At 41.1% G+C, this 16,976-nt stretch overlaps 1 protein-coding gene across 1 annotated transcript; it reads left to right on the forward strand.

Moving 5' to 3' along the window:
- Positions 1-1,300: 1,300 nt before the first annotated feature.
- Dfd (homeotic protein deformed) lies at positions 1,301-13,958 on the forward strand. Its single transcript, XM_020962694.2, has 5 exons — positions 1,301-3,937; positions 4,625-4,725; positions 4,794-4,971; positions 12,455-12,852; positions 13,037-13,958. The coding sequence occupies exons 1-5, from the start codon at positions 3,151-3,153 to the stop codon at positions 13,355-13,357; spliced, it is 1,785 nt and encodes a 594-aa protein (XP_020818353.2). The 5' UTR covers positions 1,301-3,150; the 3' UTR covers positions 13,358-13,958.
- The last annotated feature ends 3,018 nt before the right edge of the window (positions 13,959-16,976 follow it).

The raw sequence follows: 16,976 nt of genomic DNA on the forward strand, positions 1-16,976 counted from the left end.
TTACAACTTAGCGAGTGCATTTTTCAGGACACAATAAATCTTTAGATATAAGCTTAGCTTTAAGACGCATGTTAAACAGCAAACAAAGGTAACCAATTGTTGATACAAATGCATAATAATATCATATACATAATTGTTTGTTATTCAATCCATAGTTTTTACAACAATGTTAGGTTCCATTTTATTTTATTCTGCTTTTAAGACCTAAAGTGAAATGTGTACGTACATTTTTTATTATAAGTTAATTAAATGCTTAAATCTTTTCTGTATTTAATATTTATCTAAAAGGCAATTAAATGTGATCTAGATTATAAATTCAAGTACCAATTAGGAGCATAATTACCTACACAATACTATTAGTTAACATGCAAGATCCATTAGTAAACATTCGCTCGTTAATTAATCGGAGCTCTTTAACTGGGAATGAAGACCTAAAACCAACATTCACACCTTCATATGAACCGCAGACTAAATTTAAGTTTTATACACTTAACCGGCCTAATGACGTTTTGATGGTGACCATCAAAATCGAATCAGTATGAAGTCGATTAATTAGTGGCCATGCCTCCTATATACCCTGCCCCGAAAACACTTGGACTTGATGGCGGAGGTGGCACAGCACGTGGAGCCAATTGTGAGGGGGTTAAGATATTTCGGGTGGGTTCAATTATTCGGCAATTAGGCAAAGTCACATACAGAAACACACGCCAAAAGTGTGACTCGAATTTATGTTTCTATATATATATTATTCTATAAAAGAAGAGTAAGGAGAAAACACATTTTATATTTAATCTTATTGTTGTTTGCCATTTTAAAGACACATGTTAACTATAAATATATAAAAGCAGTACAAATAAAGAAAATATTTAAAAACATGGGCAAGTAAATTGTCTTTATTCTAAAGCCTTCACAAAAAGCCATTCATTTTGTATAGTAAAAGTGATTCATTTCATTTGAGTCAGTCTAAATATTTACTAAAAACATTATTAAAGCGTTAAATATCCAACCTTCTCCATGTGCATTATACAACAATCATTCTATCGATTTTCCATGTATTGTTTGCTTCATTTGAATATCTGCTCGTCATGGCAGTAGCAACAACAACAACAACAGCATCACAGGAAAAATCACGGTAGTGATGATAACAACAATAACAACCTTAACCCCAGCGAGACCACAACAATAGTCACATAAGAGAACATTATGCCAAAGTGATATTCGTTCGCTGTTCAATTGATATTATTGCAAGTCACCGGAGGCCCTCCAACTCGGTAGCTGATTTCCAGACGGAGAAATCAATAGTTCCTTTCCCCACTTCAAGATCGATGCTGGTGTTCGCTGCATCAGAACGCGTCCATTCTATAGGCTCCTATCGGAGTCGCGCTCCGAAAGTGGAAAATAAATGGTCTGGTCCATATCCACACTTGCGGCTTGTCCGGGATCGATGAAAGCCCTCTGAAAATGGGCGGTGCTTCTTCGAGCCAGACGTCTTTTTTGCCGGACTCCACTTTCAGAGCGTGCGCCATGGCCGCCGTTTCCACCAACACACGCACACCGAAAATACAACCAAAATGCTGTATGTGCCAGAGGAGCTTACAGTCGAGGATGAAAAATTGGGTGAAGAAGAGTAATAACAGTGGTGGTTACCTAAGTTGTTAATTAAAGTTATCTAAACTAACATTGTGATATTAAAATTTAACACAATGAAATCAAGTTAGTTTTGAATACCAAATTTCGGACAACCTTTCAGTTGTAATTGGACAAAGGCGCTGAAATATGAATATATCCTAACTAAGCCAAAAATGCATTAATTTTACTTCGGAAAGTTTTCCAATGTTAGTTTTTATCAGTTTAACAAATCTGCGTACTCAGTTTAAAATTTAAAACTATTACATTTTTTGCCAATTGGCTAGATTACTTCTCCTGTTGATTTTGTTGAAGAAAATATATGATTTATAGGGTCGGAAATGATTTCTTTACTGCTTTATGACTAAGATTATATCAATTATATGAAAATGTCATTGAAATTGATTTACAGTAACACTTTCTTATCCCTAAAGTCATTTCAGTGGCGCTTAGCAGAACTACAAAGCACTAAAATGTTATAAAGTCGTATTGGGCAAATACCAATTCTATTTAAAAACTTATTCTAAAAGAAATTTGGTGTTAAGATAATTGAGTAACAGACAACGTTCCAATATTTCAGAACTCGACTGTTATACGCTATACACTGATTGCAAATGGGTGTGACCAACAGTCGAGCCATCTCGTTCTGTCGCATATGTATATCGCCCTCCCTGTTCCTCGCCCGCGCCATCAGCTTTAGTGGTGGAAAATGGCGTGCGAGGAGAGTGAGAGGCAGAGCCATACAGCCATGGCTGCTGCTCTCACTTCCCGCTTCTCCTTCCATTTTAATTCCCACTCCACTGCTGCTCTCTGCATCCATTGCGCTGTGTGTGTGGGCCGTCCTTCGAGTGTGTCGGCTCTCTGCTGCTGCTGTTGTTGTTGTTGGAGTGGCAGTGAAAACCCGTTTCGCTGGCAATGGCGGTGGGAGAGAGCAAGCGAGACAGCAGAGGAAACGGAACAGGTCCGCTCGCTCGGAGAGCTGTCGTGAACGAGCATAACAAAAGAACGGCTCGAATGGAACGGTTCGTGTTCGCTGCGCACTCGTAAAACCGAAGCGTCCGACTTTTCTCCCAGTGTCTGTTTTGAAAAATGTTAAAAAAATCGTTTTTTTAATCGCGTAAATAAGTGTTTTTAAACAAGCTAACCCCGGGGGAACCATAAAGTTCTCCACTGTGGGCTTTACAAAAGTGCCAAAATAAAATAAAGCAAGTGCAAAATAATCTAAAAAAGTTTACAAATTCCAAAACAGTTTAAGTGAAACCCCAAAATAATAAATATTATCAATCGAAGAAGCTCTTAATGAGTTAAGTAAATATATTTGAGCGACAAAAATATTATTTCTAAAGCAATATTTGCATTTAGTAAGTGCTGCTGTTAAGCCATAATTACTGTACTAAAAGCAAAAGCTATGGAATATGAGCAGAACGAGTGAAAGTGACCAAATCATTATCTAAAGTTAATACAAGACCCGAAGGAAAGCCCAAGTCCCCTTTTAAAAATCAAAGATCTCGGAGGCTCTTCGCCATGAGCTCATTCCTCATGGGTTATCCGCATGCCCCGCACCATGTCCAAAGTCCCATGTCCATGGGCAATGGCCTGGAGCCCAAGTTCCCGCCGGTTGCCGATGACTACCATCACTATAACGGCCACTACTCGATGACCGCCTCCACGGGTCACATGAGCGGTGCCGTCGGCAGCGGAGCGGTGTCAGGTGGTGGATCGGTGGGATCCTGTGGGACCAGCGGGATGTCAGGACATCCGCACGCCATGCATCCGGCGGACATGGTCAGCGACTACATGGCGCATCATCACAATCCGCACACCCACTCGCACTCCCACAACCACACACTGCCGCACCACCACAGCAATAGTGCGTTGTCCGGACACCACCAGCCTTCTGCCGGTGGATATAGCTCCAATTACGCCGCCGCCACTCCGCCCTCGCATCCACATCCGCATGCCCATCCTCACCAGAGCCTCGGCTACTACGTTCACCACGCCCCCGAGTTCATATCCGCCGGAGCGGTGCATTCCGACCCTTCAAACGGATACGGCCCGGCGGTAAATGTTCCCAATAACAGCAGCGGAAGCGGTGGAGCAGGAAGCGGAGGAGTTATCGGAGGTGGAGCGGTGGTGGGTTCTGCTAATGGATATTATGGAGGATACGGCGGCGGCTATGGAGCGGCAAATGGTAGCGTGGGCAGCACCCACTCCCAAGGACACTCGCCACATTCCCAGATGATGGACCTGCCGCTGCAGTGCTCCTCCACGGAACCACCGACGAACACGGCCCTGGGACTCCAAGAATTAGGTGAGTTCTTAAATTATAGGAGAAAATAAATGAAGGTATCAAACTAAAGGTTATGGGTTCTATTAAGAAAGCCTTTTCCTATGCCAGGAAACTCTCAGCAAAACAACAAAATGTATTTTGGGATTAATTGGTTATTCTTAAAAGAATTGCTTGTTATTTTAGCAAACTTTATTAATCATATCTATATTTAAATATTTTTCATATTCTGTTTTCCTACATGTTTTGATAAGAGTAATTACTGAATATATATTATATATTATTATATAAACATTATCACGACTGATTATACAAGCATATTCTTAGTTCACTCCTAATGTAAATATATCAATAATAGTGCGGTTTACTCCTGATAAACATTTTAAGCATATAAGCTTATATTGAAATATATTCATTGACTTAACTAAACCTAAACCGGTCTAGTTATGTGTATTGTCCCTATTAGATTTACAAAAATATTTTTAGAAGACTGGAAGAACTAGAGCAATTTTAAAATCCAAAATTAGTATAAAAATGGACCCTTCACTTTTGCCTAAGAAAGAATAATTTTTTAGCCGCTGAATGTTGAATTCTTCTTTTAAATTCAATAAAATCATTAAAATTGTTCCATCAAAATAATTATAATTTTATGAATGATTTATTATAAATTAAATTTAAAATTTAAATTGAAATATTGTCGTTTTTCTGTAGGCTTAAAGCTCGAGAAACGCATAGAAGAAGCTGTACCTGCCGGCCAACAACTGCAAGAGCTGGGCATGCGATTGCGCTGTGATGATATGGGATCCGAAAACGTAAGTATCCCCGAAAGATACTGCTCAAGGGAGCGCCTCCTAATCAATGTTTCGATTGTCTCTCTTAGGACGACATGTCGGAGGAGGATCGACTCATGCTGGATCGATCCCCGGACGAGCTGGGCTCCAATGACAACGATGATGATCTCGTGGACTCAGACAGTGACGACGATCTGATGGCGGAGACGACCGACGGCGAGCGGATTATATATCCCTGGATGAAGAAGATTCATGTGGCTGGTGTGGGTGAGTTGAAAGTTTTTTCTCCCTTTGTGTGGCCCCGATTTTCGGAGTATGCTAATTAAATTACTTAGCTGCCAACACCCACTTGATCCACTGACAGGCCCCTGTAATGCCCGCTCTTCGGCGAAAACAACAAATGAAAATAAGCAAAATAAACAAAATAAAAGCCAAAGACACCAGCCAACCGAGTAACAGAAAAAAGAAAACTGCGAGTTCAAGCTCATTAATCAAAATCAAGAGTGCCACGCCTTGTGTCGGGGGGCGAACCGTGTTCACCAAATGACAAGTTCCTGTACATACTGCTCCTATATAGTATAATGCACATATCCCCCAGCGTGTTTCGTTCTTTCTGCAATCAGCACTTCGAGCTACTCCTTAAAAATAAGGCCTCTTCAAAAGTTCTTTCAACACTTGAACCGACTTAAAGTCAACTTTGGACTGTTGAATGGTACGGTGTCAATTGATATATCATAAAGTGGGAACTGGGGAATGTAGGATAGGAATGCAGGCTTTTATTAAACTCAATGGAAAGGAGACGATCTTAACAAGCTTCCATATTGTAGTGATTATTGAAGGGAGTCTGTAAATGATCATGTTATATAGACTTTTCCATTTCTTGAATTCTTTAGTGTAGAATTTCTTCTGTAATAAAATAAATACTACAATTTGCATTCATTGTGAAACCCCATTGAATGATATGACTCACTCATATTCAATCTAAAGCCGCCAAGAGCTAAATATGGTGCCGCATTATGTTCGAAAACAAAAACTGAATGCAACACCAAGTATACTCGTAGATGGGGAACAGGTTTCCATTCGCTTCCATTCACCAGAACCTGGGACCGCTTGAATGGGCTCCGATGGGCTCCGAGTTGACAGTTCGATGTGGCCCGGCTCAGATAATTACCCTTAATTGTCGCGTCCAAAACGGGGAATTCATTCAGCCATGTGTCGAGTGTGTTACCAACAATATCCAACGGCCAACTGGCGATTGTCGTCGCTTATTGTTTTAATAATACCAAAATTGGGGATGCCTCCGGGCGGCAAGTAGGTGACGAATGCATTTACAAGAGGATCGGAAGGAGACCGGGATAGGAGGACACTCCATTGATAGATTGCTTTTTAATTAGCACAGTGTCGTAGTAGTACTCCAGTTTGAGCATAACCTTGACCCAAATGGGTAATTATAATGTTTCGCTTAACGCCACACCGACTCGCTCATTGTCAAATGCCTCATCGGATCATTGCCTTTCCCAGTGCCCACTCCAGATTTTAGTCTCGCTAGGGATTTGTCTTTACACTGAGACGAATATCTGAAGCTGGAAATTACATAAATTTAAAATTATATTGTAAAATACATAAAAAACCAACTACAAAACTAGTTAAACGTTTCTATTCCGTCATTAAAATATTGTTTATTATTCTCTTAACACTTTACTAACAAAAGATATATATTTTTTTGAGTGCCAATATCAAAATTCAAAGATCGAAGTAGCTCGACGGACGGTGGGACTGACTGGCAGGCGATCGCTCAGGGGCATGTTTGACACAGTCGCAAGGTATGGGACTCCGACTCCGACTCCGACTCCGCCGCCGGGCGAATACTCCGACTGAGTGACGGATGGTCCGTGTCATTTGATGTTAATGTTGTGACATTTATCATGAGCGCACGACCACGAGAACAAGACGAAACCTGATTATCGCCAGTGCATCATCTCAGCCTCCGTCTCGGAATCAGTCTTCAGTTTCGGTTCTCGTTGTGCCCCCAAAAACCCGCTCTACCCCTTCGGTGTCATGTTGTTCCCTTTTACAAATGACTTACACTTGCCCGAAACTAAGGCTCGAAACTATGCCTGCGATGTGGCGTGTGGTCTCTTGCTCAATTTATTTTGTTGTTATTTTTTGTTTTGCCCTACGGCCAACCTAAAACTTGTTCAAAACTTTGGCTCAGCCGGAATAAAAGAGCCAGAGCTAGGTGTGAAACGAATTTCGGAGAGCAATTTTGTGGATTATTTAATAGTTGCCATTAAAAGTGTTGAAAGGCAATGAAAACTTAATGGAATTGGGCTTTATTCAGAGTTTAGCTATTAATGAGGTGTGTTTTTGATAAGGAAATAAATCTAGTAAATCATATATAGCAAATCATAAAAATATAAATACATTAGACTGTTAATATAAAGTTAACTTAATTAGAGTACAATTGTTTATCAAGAAGGGTGTTATCATAATATATTACAATATAAAAGATAGTTGGGTATACAATTAATATTATACATTACATCTAATATTGTTTATATATATTTATTCCTAGCTTGCTAACTGACTAAAGTGATATAAGTTTATATTAAAAGCCCTTTCAAATATTATTCATAACATTAATATGAATAGAATTCCTTTTTAATCTCCTTGATATTTAAAATACTGACTATTTTCATTTATATTTTCTTTAAGGAATTTGTTCTAATATTCCAACTTTATTGAACAATATTTGTGCCACATGCTAATGCAAAAACTTAACTCTAATAAATTCTGTGGGAAATCTCGTCTGAGAAATATTGATTTCATGCACGACGGAGACTCAAGATGAGGCGGCTAAAATCCATACAAGTTTTATGTTTATACAAGGAGATACACACAGCTATGTATATAGTATAGCCGATGCCGCTTTCAATGAACAGTGAAACGTGAACAGCCTTGTAACTGAATTTCAATGGCAAGTCCACGATTAAGTTTCCACCATGAGGCTGAGTTTTGGCCCGAGAGTCACAGTTACCCGATGACTTGCGGAAAAGCCTCGGCTCAGCGGCAAAAAAAAAAAAAGTGCAAGCCTCAGATACAGATACAGATACAGATACTCGAGGCTCCGACGCAGATGCTGTAAATACTCAGCTGGAATTGCGCCTTTTGCCAAAGTGCAAAGCGATGGGCCTGGGGGTGGTGTGGTAAGCGGTGAAGAATCAGGGGAGTAATCACCGCCGGCCGAAGGCATGACAATGATGAAAATGACGCAGTAAAAATTAAGAAGTTCGCCTTTATGACAGATGGGGCACGAACAGCTGAGTCTCAGCTGGACTCTTTGCAAACATAATTAGAGGTCTATCCCTCCCTTTCACTCGCTCCCTCCGGCTCTTTCTCACTCTTATGGCCGTCTCTGTTTTGGTTTGGCAATTTACGCCAATAAAGTTCTCTGGAGCTGTGCAAATTATTGAAATTGGCTTTAATTAGCGGAGCTTTTATTGCCGCTGCCACACTCTGCCCATTGTCCAGCCCAGCCATTCGGGTATATAAAACTATATAAAATATATGAGTATACAATTTGGTGGGGTTTTTGTTCAGCGCGTTCTTTTCTCGAAAGCAACGAATCTTCAAGGTCGCTCTACGCGTTCTCCATTGTTCGCTGGTCTTTAAGTCGTGAGCTTCTTAGCAGCTCCGTCTTTCTTCTGGCACTCTGCACTTCGGATACGGTTTCGCTTGATTTTACGGCTCCATTCTATTTCCATTTCGTTGGCATAACAAAACGATTCCGTCTTGGGACAAGTGCTGACTTTGCGGCTTAGTTGAATAACCAAGTTGATGGTCATTCGATTGGCTTCTTTTCTGCCAAGTGCGAGAATCGAAAGTGAAGCGAATACTTGGTAAAATGAGTAAACAAATGCTCAGGAAAAAAGATAATATATAATTAAACAAGAGAATAGCATATAATGGAAAGTAGACTTTTTAAGTCATTCTATATTTTTCAGTATTATAGATTTAATAAATATTTAAATATTTATATTACAATTTCTGTTTCCCATTGTTTAAAGAAAGTATCTTACACGCACCTGGGCCACTGATCTAAATATTTTTGTATATTCAATAATTTAACTGCATTTGTTTGACTCCCATTTATTTTTATGAAAGAAACAAATCATTAAGCTGTGATTTAACAAAATTTAATTTAGTTCTTTTCCAATGCTCTTTTATTTCAACTCCTGATAAAGACCTTTAAGAGTAAGATACTATAATTAGTTTTGCACATATGTGTACATACTGTTTACAGGTGTCTATAGGAAACTGATTTATTCTTATTTAACTTACTTAACTCCTTAGGCTGTACTCAAATTAACATATTTTTCCATTTAGTTGTGCACTTGGCTGAAAGCCATTGAAAAGCGGGCAAAGTATTTGCGTTTAAATTAACAAAATTCGAGTTGGAGAACAATTCTCATTCTCCCACAGCGCGGCAACCAGTTCAAGTGCTGCGGGTACTTTACTTTGGCTACATTATATTCACATACATTCAAAAATATATATATAAGCATGTTATATATATATTCATGTGGTGTACATAGGAGGGTTTGGGTGTTCTGCCCCCCGTACATGTGTAAGTAGCATGAGCTCATGTTTATTTTTATTATTTGCCTGCCACAAATTGCAAGTCACTTGACAAGCTGCTGATGCAGCTCCCGCTGTTGTTGAAATGTTGACTTGCCTTTTTTTGTTTTTATTTTTTTTTCTTGCCATGAGCTCACACACTTTAATACAGCAAAAATAAGGTTGAAAACACACCGAGCTTCGCGTAAAGTCTTAAAACTTAGAACCCAGCTGGATAACGCGGCGTATGCGCAATCTCCGCTCGGGCATTCATTAGTGCAGACCGAAAATTAATTTCTAGCCATTTGTTAGCTGCATTCGAAATGCGATTTCCTCTAATATGTTAGGTAGGAACAGGTTTTATTCGTCTCTGTGATTTGGCTCCATTGTGCCCACCATAAATGCCTTTGATGAATGTTTATATAAATGAATTATGACAGCCGTTAAATATTTCTCGTTGATTTCTTTCTATATTTCATTACAATTGCCGTTTGCTGGCACGAGTCAAATTTCTATTTTGGATTAATCAAAAATATTTACACACTCTCCGTTGATCCCGCTGGCAATTAATCATTTCGATTCGGACTTCTTCTCGCCTCGAATGCAAAAATGAACGGAGGTTTGGGGAATCGAAGCCCGGAAGTTGTCTGGTGGCCACCGCACCTCAAAATCGGGTTAACTTAAGCCCAAAGCCCGCAAATGAGGCCGCCAGACAACAAACTGGGAGATTATGAAATAATGCCTGACATAGTTTCCATTTGCTCTCTCACTCTGAATGGATTTGTAGAGTCACAAATGCATGATAAATCATATGAAATTTTTGGATGGGACAAACATGCCGACAGCCAACCACAGTTTCCACCATGAGTCAGGCTTCGGGGGAAAGCCAGCTGCTGCCTACGCACAAGGTCCATTTGTGGGCGCCAATTTTCGAGGCCACTGCAGCCAGTTTCCCCCTTTTGTCTCCTTTCACAGCACATCTTTAGCACATTTCCACCTAACATCTCCCCTGGGAGGGAGCGAAAGAGTCCGCCGACATGGGCTGCTTGTGCAATCTTGATTTCCTTGGCCTTGTATGATTTGGCATTTTCATAAATTGGCTGCCATTCTCGCCGGTTTCAAAATGCAATTGGCACTCTTTTTCGTTTTTCTTCTTAAGCCATGACACCGCAGTTTCCTTTGGCTCGAAGTGAACTTCGCCTTTGCCTTCGCCTTCGACTGTGCTGTTGCCATAGCCTCTACCTTTGCCGGGTTCTTCCTTCTTCTTTTGCGGGCTTGGCAGTTTCGTTGAAATGTTGAAATGAAATGATACGCACTTATTAAAAACGAATTAACGCAGCATGCCGCCAACGCCAACGCCAAGTTCGATGCTGACGCAGCAGCTGACATTGGGATCGGTGTTATTTTCGTTATCTGCCTTGCTTCCTGCTCCTTTTTTGGGGTATTTGTAATTGATATTGCAGTTGTCTCGAATCATTTCGATTCGGTTTTGTTTTATAATTTTCATTTCATGTTCTGTGTTTCGGGTTTTGCTCCCAACACACAAATCAGTACTTGATGGATTAGTGTTTTGTGTAATTATTTAAGCGAGTTTTTGTTGAATGATTATGAAGTGTTGAAGATGAGAGAGTGATATTTGTGGTTATTATAAACTATGAATCTCAAACTACTGGTTTCTTTTATTTCAAGAATAACAAAGTTATTAGCTTTGTAAATATATTGTAAAATCATTTCTATATGAATAGTTACTATGTTTTTTGAAAGTTATCTCCAGTAGGCGGTTCCAGCCGTCTTTCGTTTGTGCTATTGTTATTTCTGAGCCAATGAAAGTTTCTCCCTTCATGTTAGATGACCATCCGAGTGCTTTTTCAACCCTGAATGTCCTTTTTTTTATTTTAAACTCCCCAAGGCAGTGAGCTGTGAACATGGCTGGACCTGCCTCCCCACAACCAGCAAATAGAGTATAAAAACTTGTCAGCAGCTCTTAAGCGCATCTGCTGTGATCCCTCGCCGGTTCCTCGACGATGAGCTGACCCATGTTAGTCCATTTCTATCAGATGGACCACCCAACCGAATTATATATATATATATTTCTATATATACCCCACTTCCCTCTTTTGGGGGCCTGTCAACGGTTGGCTGGACATGGATCATTAATCTAAGTTTCGGGCCAGGCCAGAGCTGGGATTGAAATATTTCTATCAAATCGAAAGCTGTCTGTCACAGAGCAATGAAATTTTTATAAATGCACAACTCCCGGGCGGGAAGTGCGGAGGCAACTCTGTAACTCTGATAGAAACATCAGCCGGGGCTGGCGGCAAATTGAAATTGATGGAGCGTATATAAATTTTGATGTCCATCTCCGACTTTGGACAGACATCTCCTCCGGGTGGCAGGTGCGAGGCATTTATCTGGCGGCGATAAAAATTAAAGAAAACGGAGTAAGGAAATGGCAGGGGGCAGCGGCTACCGGATAGCGGAAGGATGCAACCCTCAGATGTGTGTTTCAATTTCCAGCGGGCCAAACAAACTGCGGCCGCGTAATTTTTCGGGAGGCCCAAGGACAAGCCCTGACATCCTGGCCGTGGCGCGCTATTTGATTTTGATTAATTATCCTGCGTCCAACTGACAATACTCTTTCATGTGCCCGCTGGCTAACACTCTGTTCCGCCCCCTCTCATTCTTAGGAATATCCGAAGTCCCCCGACTCCGCGACCTGACCAGTTCCAAGGTGAAAGCGAGAAAAACTTTTAAGGGTTGTCAACTTATCTGGGAGATTTATTGAGAACTTGGCCTGTTATGAAACGCAATTTGAAGTGTATTAATTGTGGTGCCCCACTGCCGCCATCCCTGCATATTGTTTTTACTCTCCGATCATTAATTATGCAAATCCTGGACTCTCTCGGCGACATTTACACAGAAAGAAGTTTTTAAAACTTGTACAGAATTAAGGATACTTACTTCCAATACTTGTTATATAAATATTAATTGTATATACAATATTTTGTGGCCCAGGAGTTGAGCTTATGTTTTCTGAATGTTTAGATACTTAGGTACCTTCTACTTTAAGATTGTATAAAACCTATAATATTGATTAATTAACTATGAAATATTCCGTTTTTGTTCTGTGTAGCAAACGGGTCGTATCAGCCGGGAATGGAACCGAAACGCCAACGCACCGCCTACACACGCCACCAGATCCTGGAACTGGAGAAGGAGTTCCACTACAACCGCTACCTGACGCGGCGGCGGCGCATCGAGATTGCCCATACGCTGGTGCTGTCGGAGCGGCAGATCAAGATCTGGTTCCAGAACCGGCGCATGAAGTGGAAGAAGGATAACAAGCTGCCCAACACCAAGAACGTGCGCAAGAAGACGGTGGACGCCAATGGCAATCCAACACCGGTAGCCAAGAAGGCCACCAAGCGGGCGGCATCCAAAAAGCAAACGCAGCAGCAACAGCAGCAGCAGTCGCAACAAACGCAGCAGCAGCAGCAAACGCAACAGCAGCAGACTCCGGTGATGAATGAGGTGAGTGTTGTGCGTTGAAAGTCAACAGGAAGAGGCACTTAAGGTTCAGTTCCAAACACACACACTCTTGTGTGTGCAAGACAGTTCTTCAATATTACCTAATTATAAAATATGGAGTTTTATCCTTTTTCTTTAAATCAAGTATAGCAAAATCACTAATTAATATATTCCTCTCCCTTAATAGTGCATCCGTTCGGACAGTTTGGAGAGCATTGGTGATGTTAGTTCTTCATTGGGAAATCCCCCATATATTCCGGCTGCACCGGATTCGGCCAACAACTATGCGGGATCTCAGCAGCAGCAGCATCTCGGCAATAGCAACAATAATGGCAGCGGCAATAATAACAATAATAATAACAACAACAATAGCAACCTCAATAACAATAACAATCAAATGGGCCACACCAACCTGCATGGCCACCATCAACAGCAGCAGCAGCAATCCGATCTCATGACCAATCTTCAGCTTCACATCAAACAGGATTACGATCTGACGGCCCTGTAGAATCAGCGGGGAAATCTGCAAGATGTCTTCAGCACTGTACATTAGCTATCCCTAACAATCTTTGTATAATTTTATTTCTCATTTCGGATCTATGGCCTTGAGCGCGGGTGACAAGGTTAAGGACAAATCGGAATATACAGTGAACGTAGTTAGTTAGTCAAGTTAAGGATCGACCACTAGGTAAACGTACCCTCATCGTATAGTTATAGATATAAATATAGATTAGATATAGTTATAGATATAGTGTTGTATTCCCAAATTCCCACAAATGTTGTATATGAGTTGTACTTAAGCACGCTAAGATTCAGGTATAAGAGTTTGTATAAAGACTAGAAAGATTCGTCATAGCTGGTAAGTGGCTTACACTTAGTTCTATATATAGTACATATAGAATGGCTTATTTGTATATGAAATTATGATTACCTTAAATATAATTACCGAGTGTAGTTGGCATTTGTTGTGCGTCTCTAGATGTATGTAAGTTCGTACGTATATTTTATGGATACAAATAAAACAGAAACATGAAACGTATATATCAGATATAAAGAGAATATATTGTTTATGGAAACCAAAATAAACAAAGAATTTAATTGATTCAAAACACCTTTATATTTTGGGGTATAAGTTGGGTTAAGTTATTATTCAACTTGACATTTTTAAAATGCCTGAATGAGTAAAGAACTACCTTTGATCGAAGAGAAGTCTCCTATCCGTCTACTCATTCCTGTAGAAGACATACTCGTAAGCTCTCCTATATAGTAATCCGCTGATTCATCATCGCTCATTGTCAACTAATTAGGACAAATTTAAACATCATGGCCCAAACGCTGCTGGGTAGCAAAAGTCAGAATCGATTGGCGTCGAGTGTCCCGCCCCAGCTCCTTTTGTTGGGGGCTTTCGCACTAAAGAATTCAACGAGCCTTTGTTGGCAATCAGGTTGGATGGAGCAGGAGCGGAGCGGAGTTGGGCTGAGGTTGCCAAATGCTAACAAGAGTTCTTAATTAAAAATCGATTCGCCAATGATTGATCGCAGCCCATTGGCACCTGTTGGCTTCTGGAAATATGTTCAACAAGAAGAAATCATCTCCCTGGGCTGGGATCCTCCGCAGTTGGAGTGTTTGCGATAAACTGGTCTTAGCTCACTTCCCCCGAATCGGGTCGGGCGAAGGAGGTCCTGTTGCGAATTTTAGCTGTTTGGTCAGGCGTGGCCTGCGTTGACAATGACCCGGACGGGTTGCCGGCCGAGAGTATCCAGCGTCTCCTGGCCATAATCAATCTACCCCCCGATCCACGACACTGGATTGTCCGGCGGGTACATGGAAACACTCTTAGCGCTTAATTTATCATTGCGAAACGATCGGCTCCGCTCCTTGCGACCCGAGCCTGGGGTCCCCACTCGGAGTCCAAAACTGGAAATTGCGTGCACTCGTCCTCAGCGATAAAGGGATTAAGACCTACTTATAGACCGGAACGACACCAGAGCTGGCCAAAAGTAAGGGGAAGATGGACACAAGACGCTGACAAAGTCGCAGCAGTTGAAATTAGCAGCTCAAAGTGATTACGAGAGCATGAGCACGTGTTAGGGGAATAATTTAACACTTTGACAGGTCCTCAGAGACTTTCGAACAGGGCAGGGAACCGCGGATCCCTCGTAATTATGACCAACGGTAGCTTCACTTGTCAGATGCCCCTTCAAAAGGACCCACCACATACAGTTCGCTAAAAAGCTGGATAAAACAGATTCCCTGGCTGGAAAAAATATTTACATATCTAGGAAAGAAAAAAATGAAAACCTAGTTCGGCACTCCTTCTGGGAAATTTCGTTAATCCATTAAACCCCACAAAACGACCTCACACCTTCTGATAACCACTGGAGGAGACCACAAATCCGACAACCATTTGTTCTAAATGATTTTTAATAGACAAAACTCAGCGCAGCCATCCATTTGGCCATTTATATACCAGTCCGGCTTCAAAGAGCCAATCCATCGCCTGGGCACTGGCGTGGCCAACATAATACATGGGTTAATGGTTACAAATTAGGCTGAATCGGTTGCAGGCAGCCAACACGCAAGTAGAGGAGAGTGGGAAGGGACTGAAGTAGGACCAACCGCAGGCTCCCAGAAGGAGGAGGAGTAAACACACAGTTCTCTCCACAATAATAGCATTGATTGGAATATTTTTAGTTACAAATGAATGTATAATGCTTAATTTGTTCAATGAAATTAACTGAAATATTTCGATTTCCAAGATATACTTACTAGATGATCGGCTGTTCGATTGTTTAAGTTCAAATTTGGCAGTTAACTTAAATAAAAATCTATAATATAGTTTATAGTTTATATTATATATTTAATAATTTAATTTTCCTATAACCCTCTGCATTCTTGTGTTGGCCATATAATTTTTACCATCACTGTGTGTGGAAGAAGGCTAAGCTGCCAATTTAATAAATGGCCACACATTAATTAAATCGAAAAGGAGAGGGAACACACACAGGAGAAGGGATGGGGAAGGGCTGGAGTTGCGACTTGAGTGATGAGACTTGATTGATTCCTGCCGAGGGCCACACTTGAGGTGCATTGTTGCACATAATTGTGGCTCCGGCCTTGGCTGCACTTTGATTTATTTCTGCGGCCCGCTCTCCTTTGTCCCCTGGAATTTGTTTCCAATTCAAACTTAATGAGTATTGATGCCCCTTCAGCTTTTTTCGTTGCTGTGTTGTTTGTTTTGGCTTCGGCTTGTTTTGCCATTAAATGGCCTACTAATTGGCAAGGTGAAAACAATTAGCTGACATTTCTGGGAATAGTCTCAGTTCGAGCAAAGAACGGTAGCCGGCAAGAGGCTCTCCGAAAATGTCCTGCGGCATTCATCAAACGGAGTGGTGGAAGAACTCAACCTGGAGGCCTTGTACCTATATATCCCGCATATTCTGTATATCCCAGCACGATGGCAGCGACTCCTTTTACCGTTCTAATCCCTTCACTTGTGCCGCCCGACGGCGCGTGGGCGTTTCCGGGGGGCGTGCCGCTGTGTCCGTGTCCGTATGCAAAAAAGGTTTGCCAATCCAGCGAAATTAGCAACAGTAGACGCAGCTAATTGTTTCGCTTTTGTTTCGTCCTTTCCTACCTGCCAGGACCTCACGGGGACAACGGGTTTACTATATATTAAAGGCCGCTAGTCAAAGGGTTGAGACGGTGGGCCGGGCCTGCTCCCTTGACTTCTGTTGGTATAATCCGGGATGACAGGGGATAAGACTGGATTAGCAGAGGGAAGGGATTCCGCTTTGACCGGTAGACCGCTGTGAAAAGTCAAATGTTAAAGAAAACGAGCTGCTTAAAAACTATCTCGAAATATTGGAAAAACACAAACGAAAAATTGCATTGCAGTCCATTGATAAGCGAGGAAAATTGGTTTTGTTTCGCACTTGCATATTGTTAAGAAGGCATATTTTGGCTACAATCTGAAATGATCACAAAAACCTGTGATAAATTATAAGAATATTATGTATAAAAACAAGAAACAAAGCTAATTTCGGGAAGTTGACGTGTGTACATCCTAGCAGGCAAGGATCATCAATTTTTTATGTCAATTTTTTTTGTAAATTCTAGTTTTTCAA

This window comes from Drosophila serrata, unplaced genomic scaffold, assembly GCF_035046125.1.
Source record: "Drosophila serrata isolate PLE 108 unplaced genomic scaffold, ASM3504612v1 contig_30, whole genome shotgun sequence".
In the NCBI taxonomy this organism is placed as follows: domain Eukaryota; kingdom Metazoa; phylum Arthropoda; class Insecta; order Diptera; family Drosophilidae; genus Drosophila; species Drosophila serrata.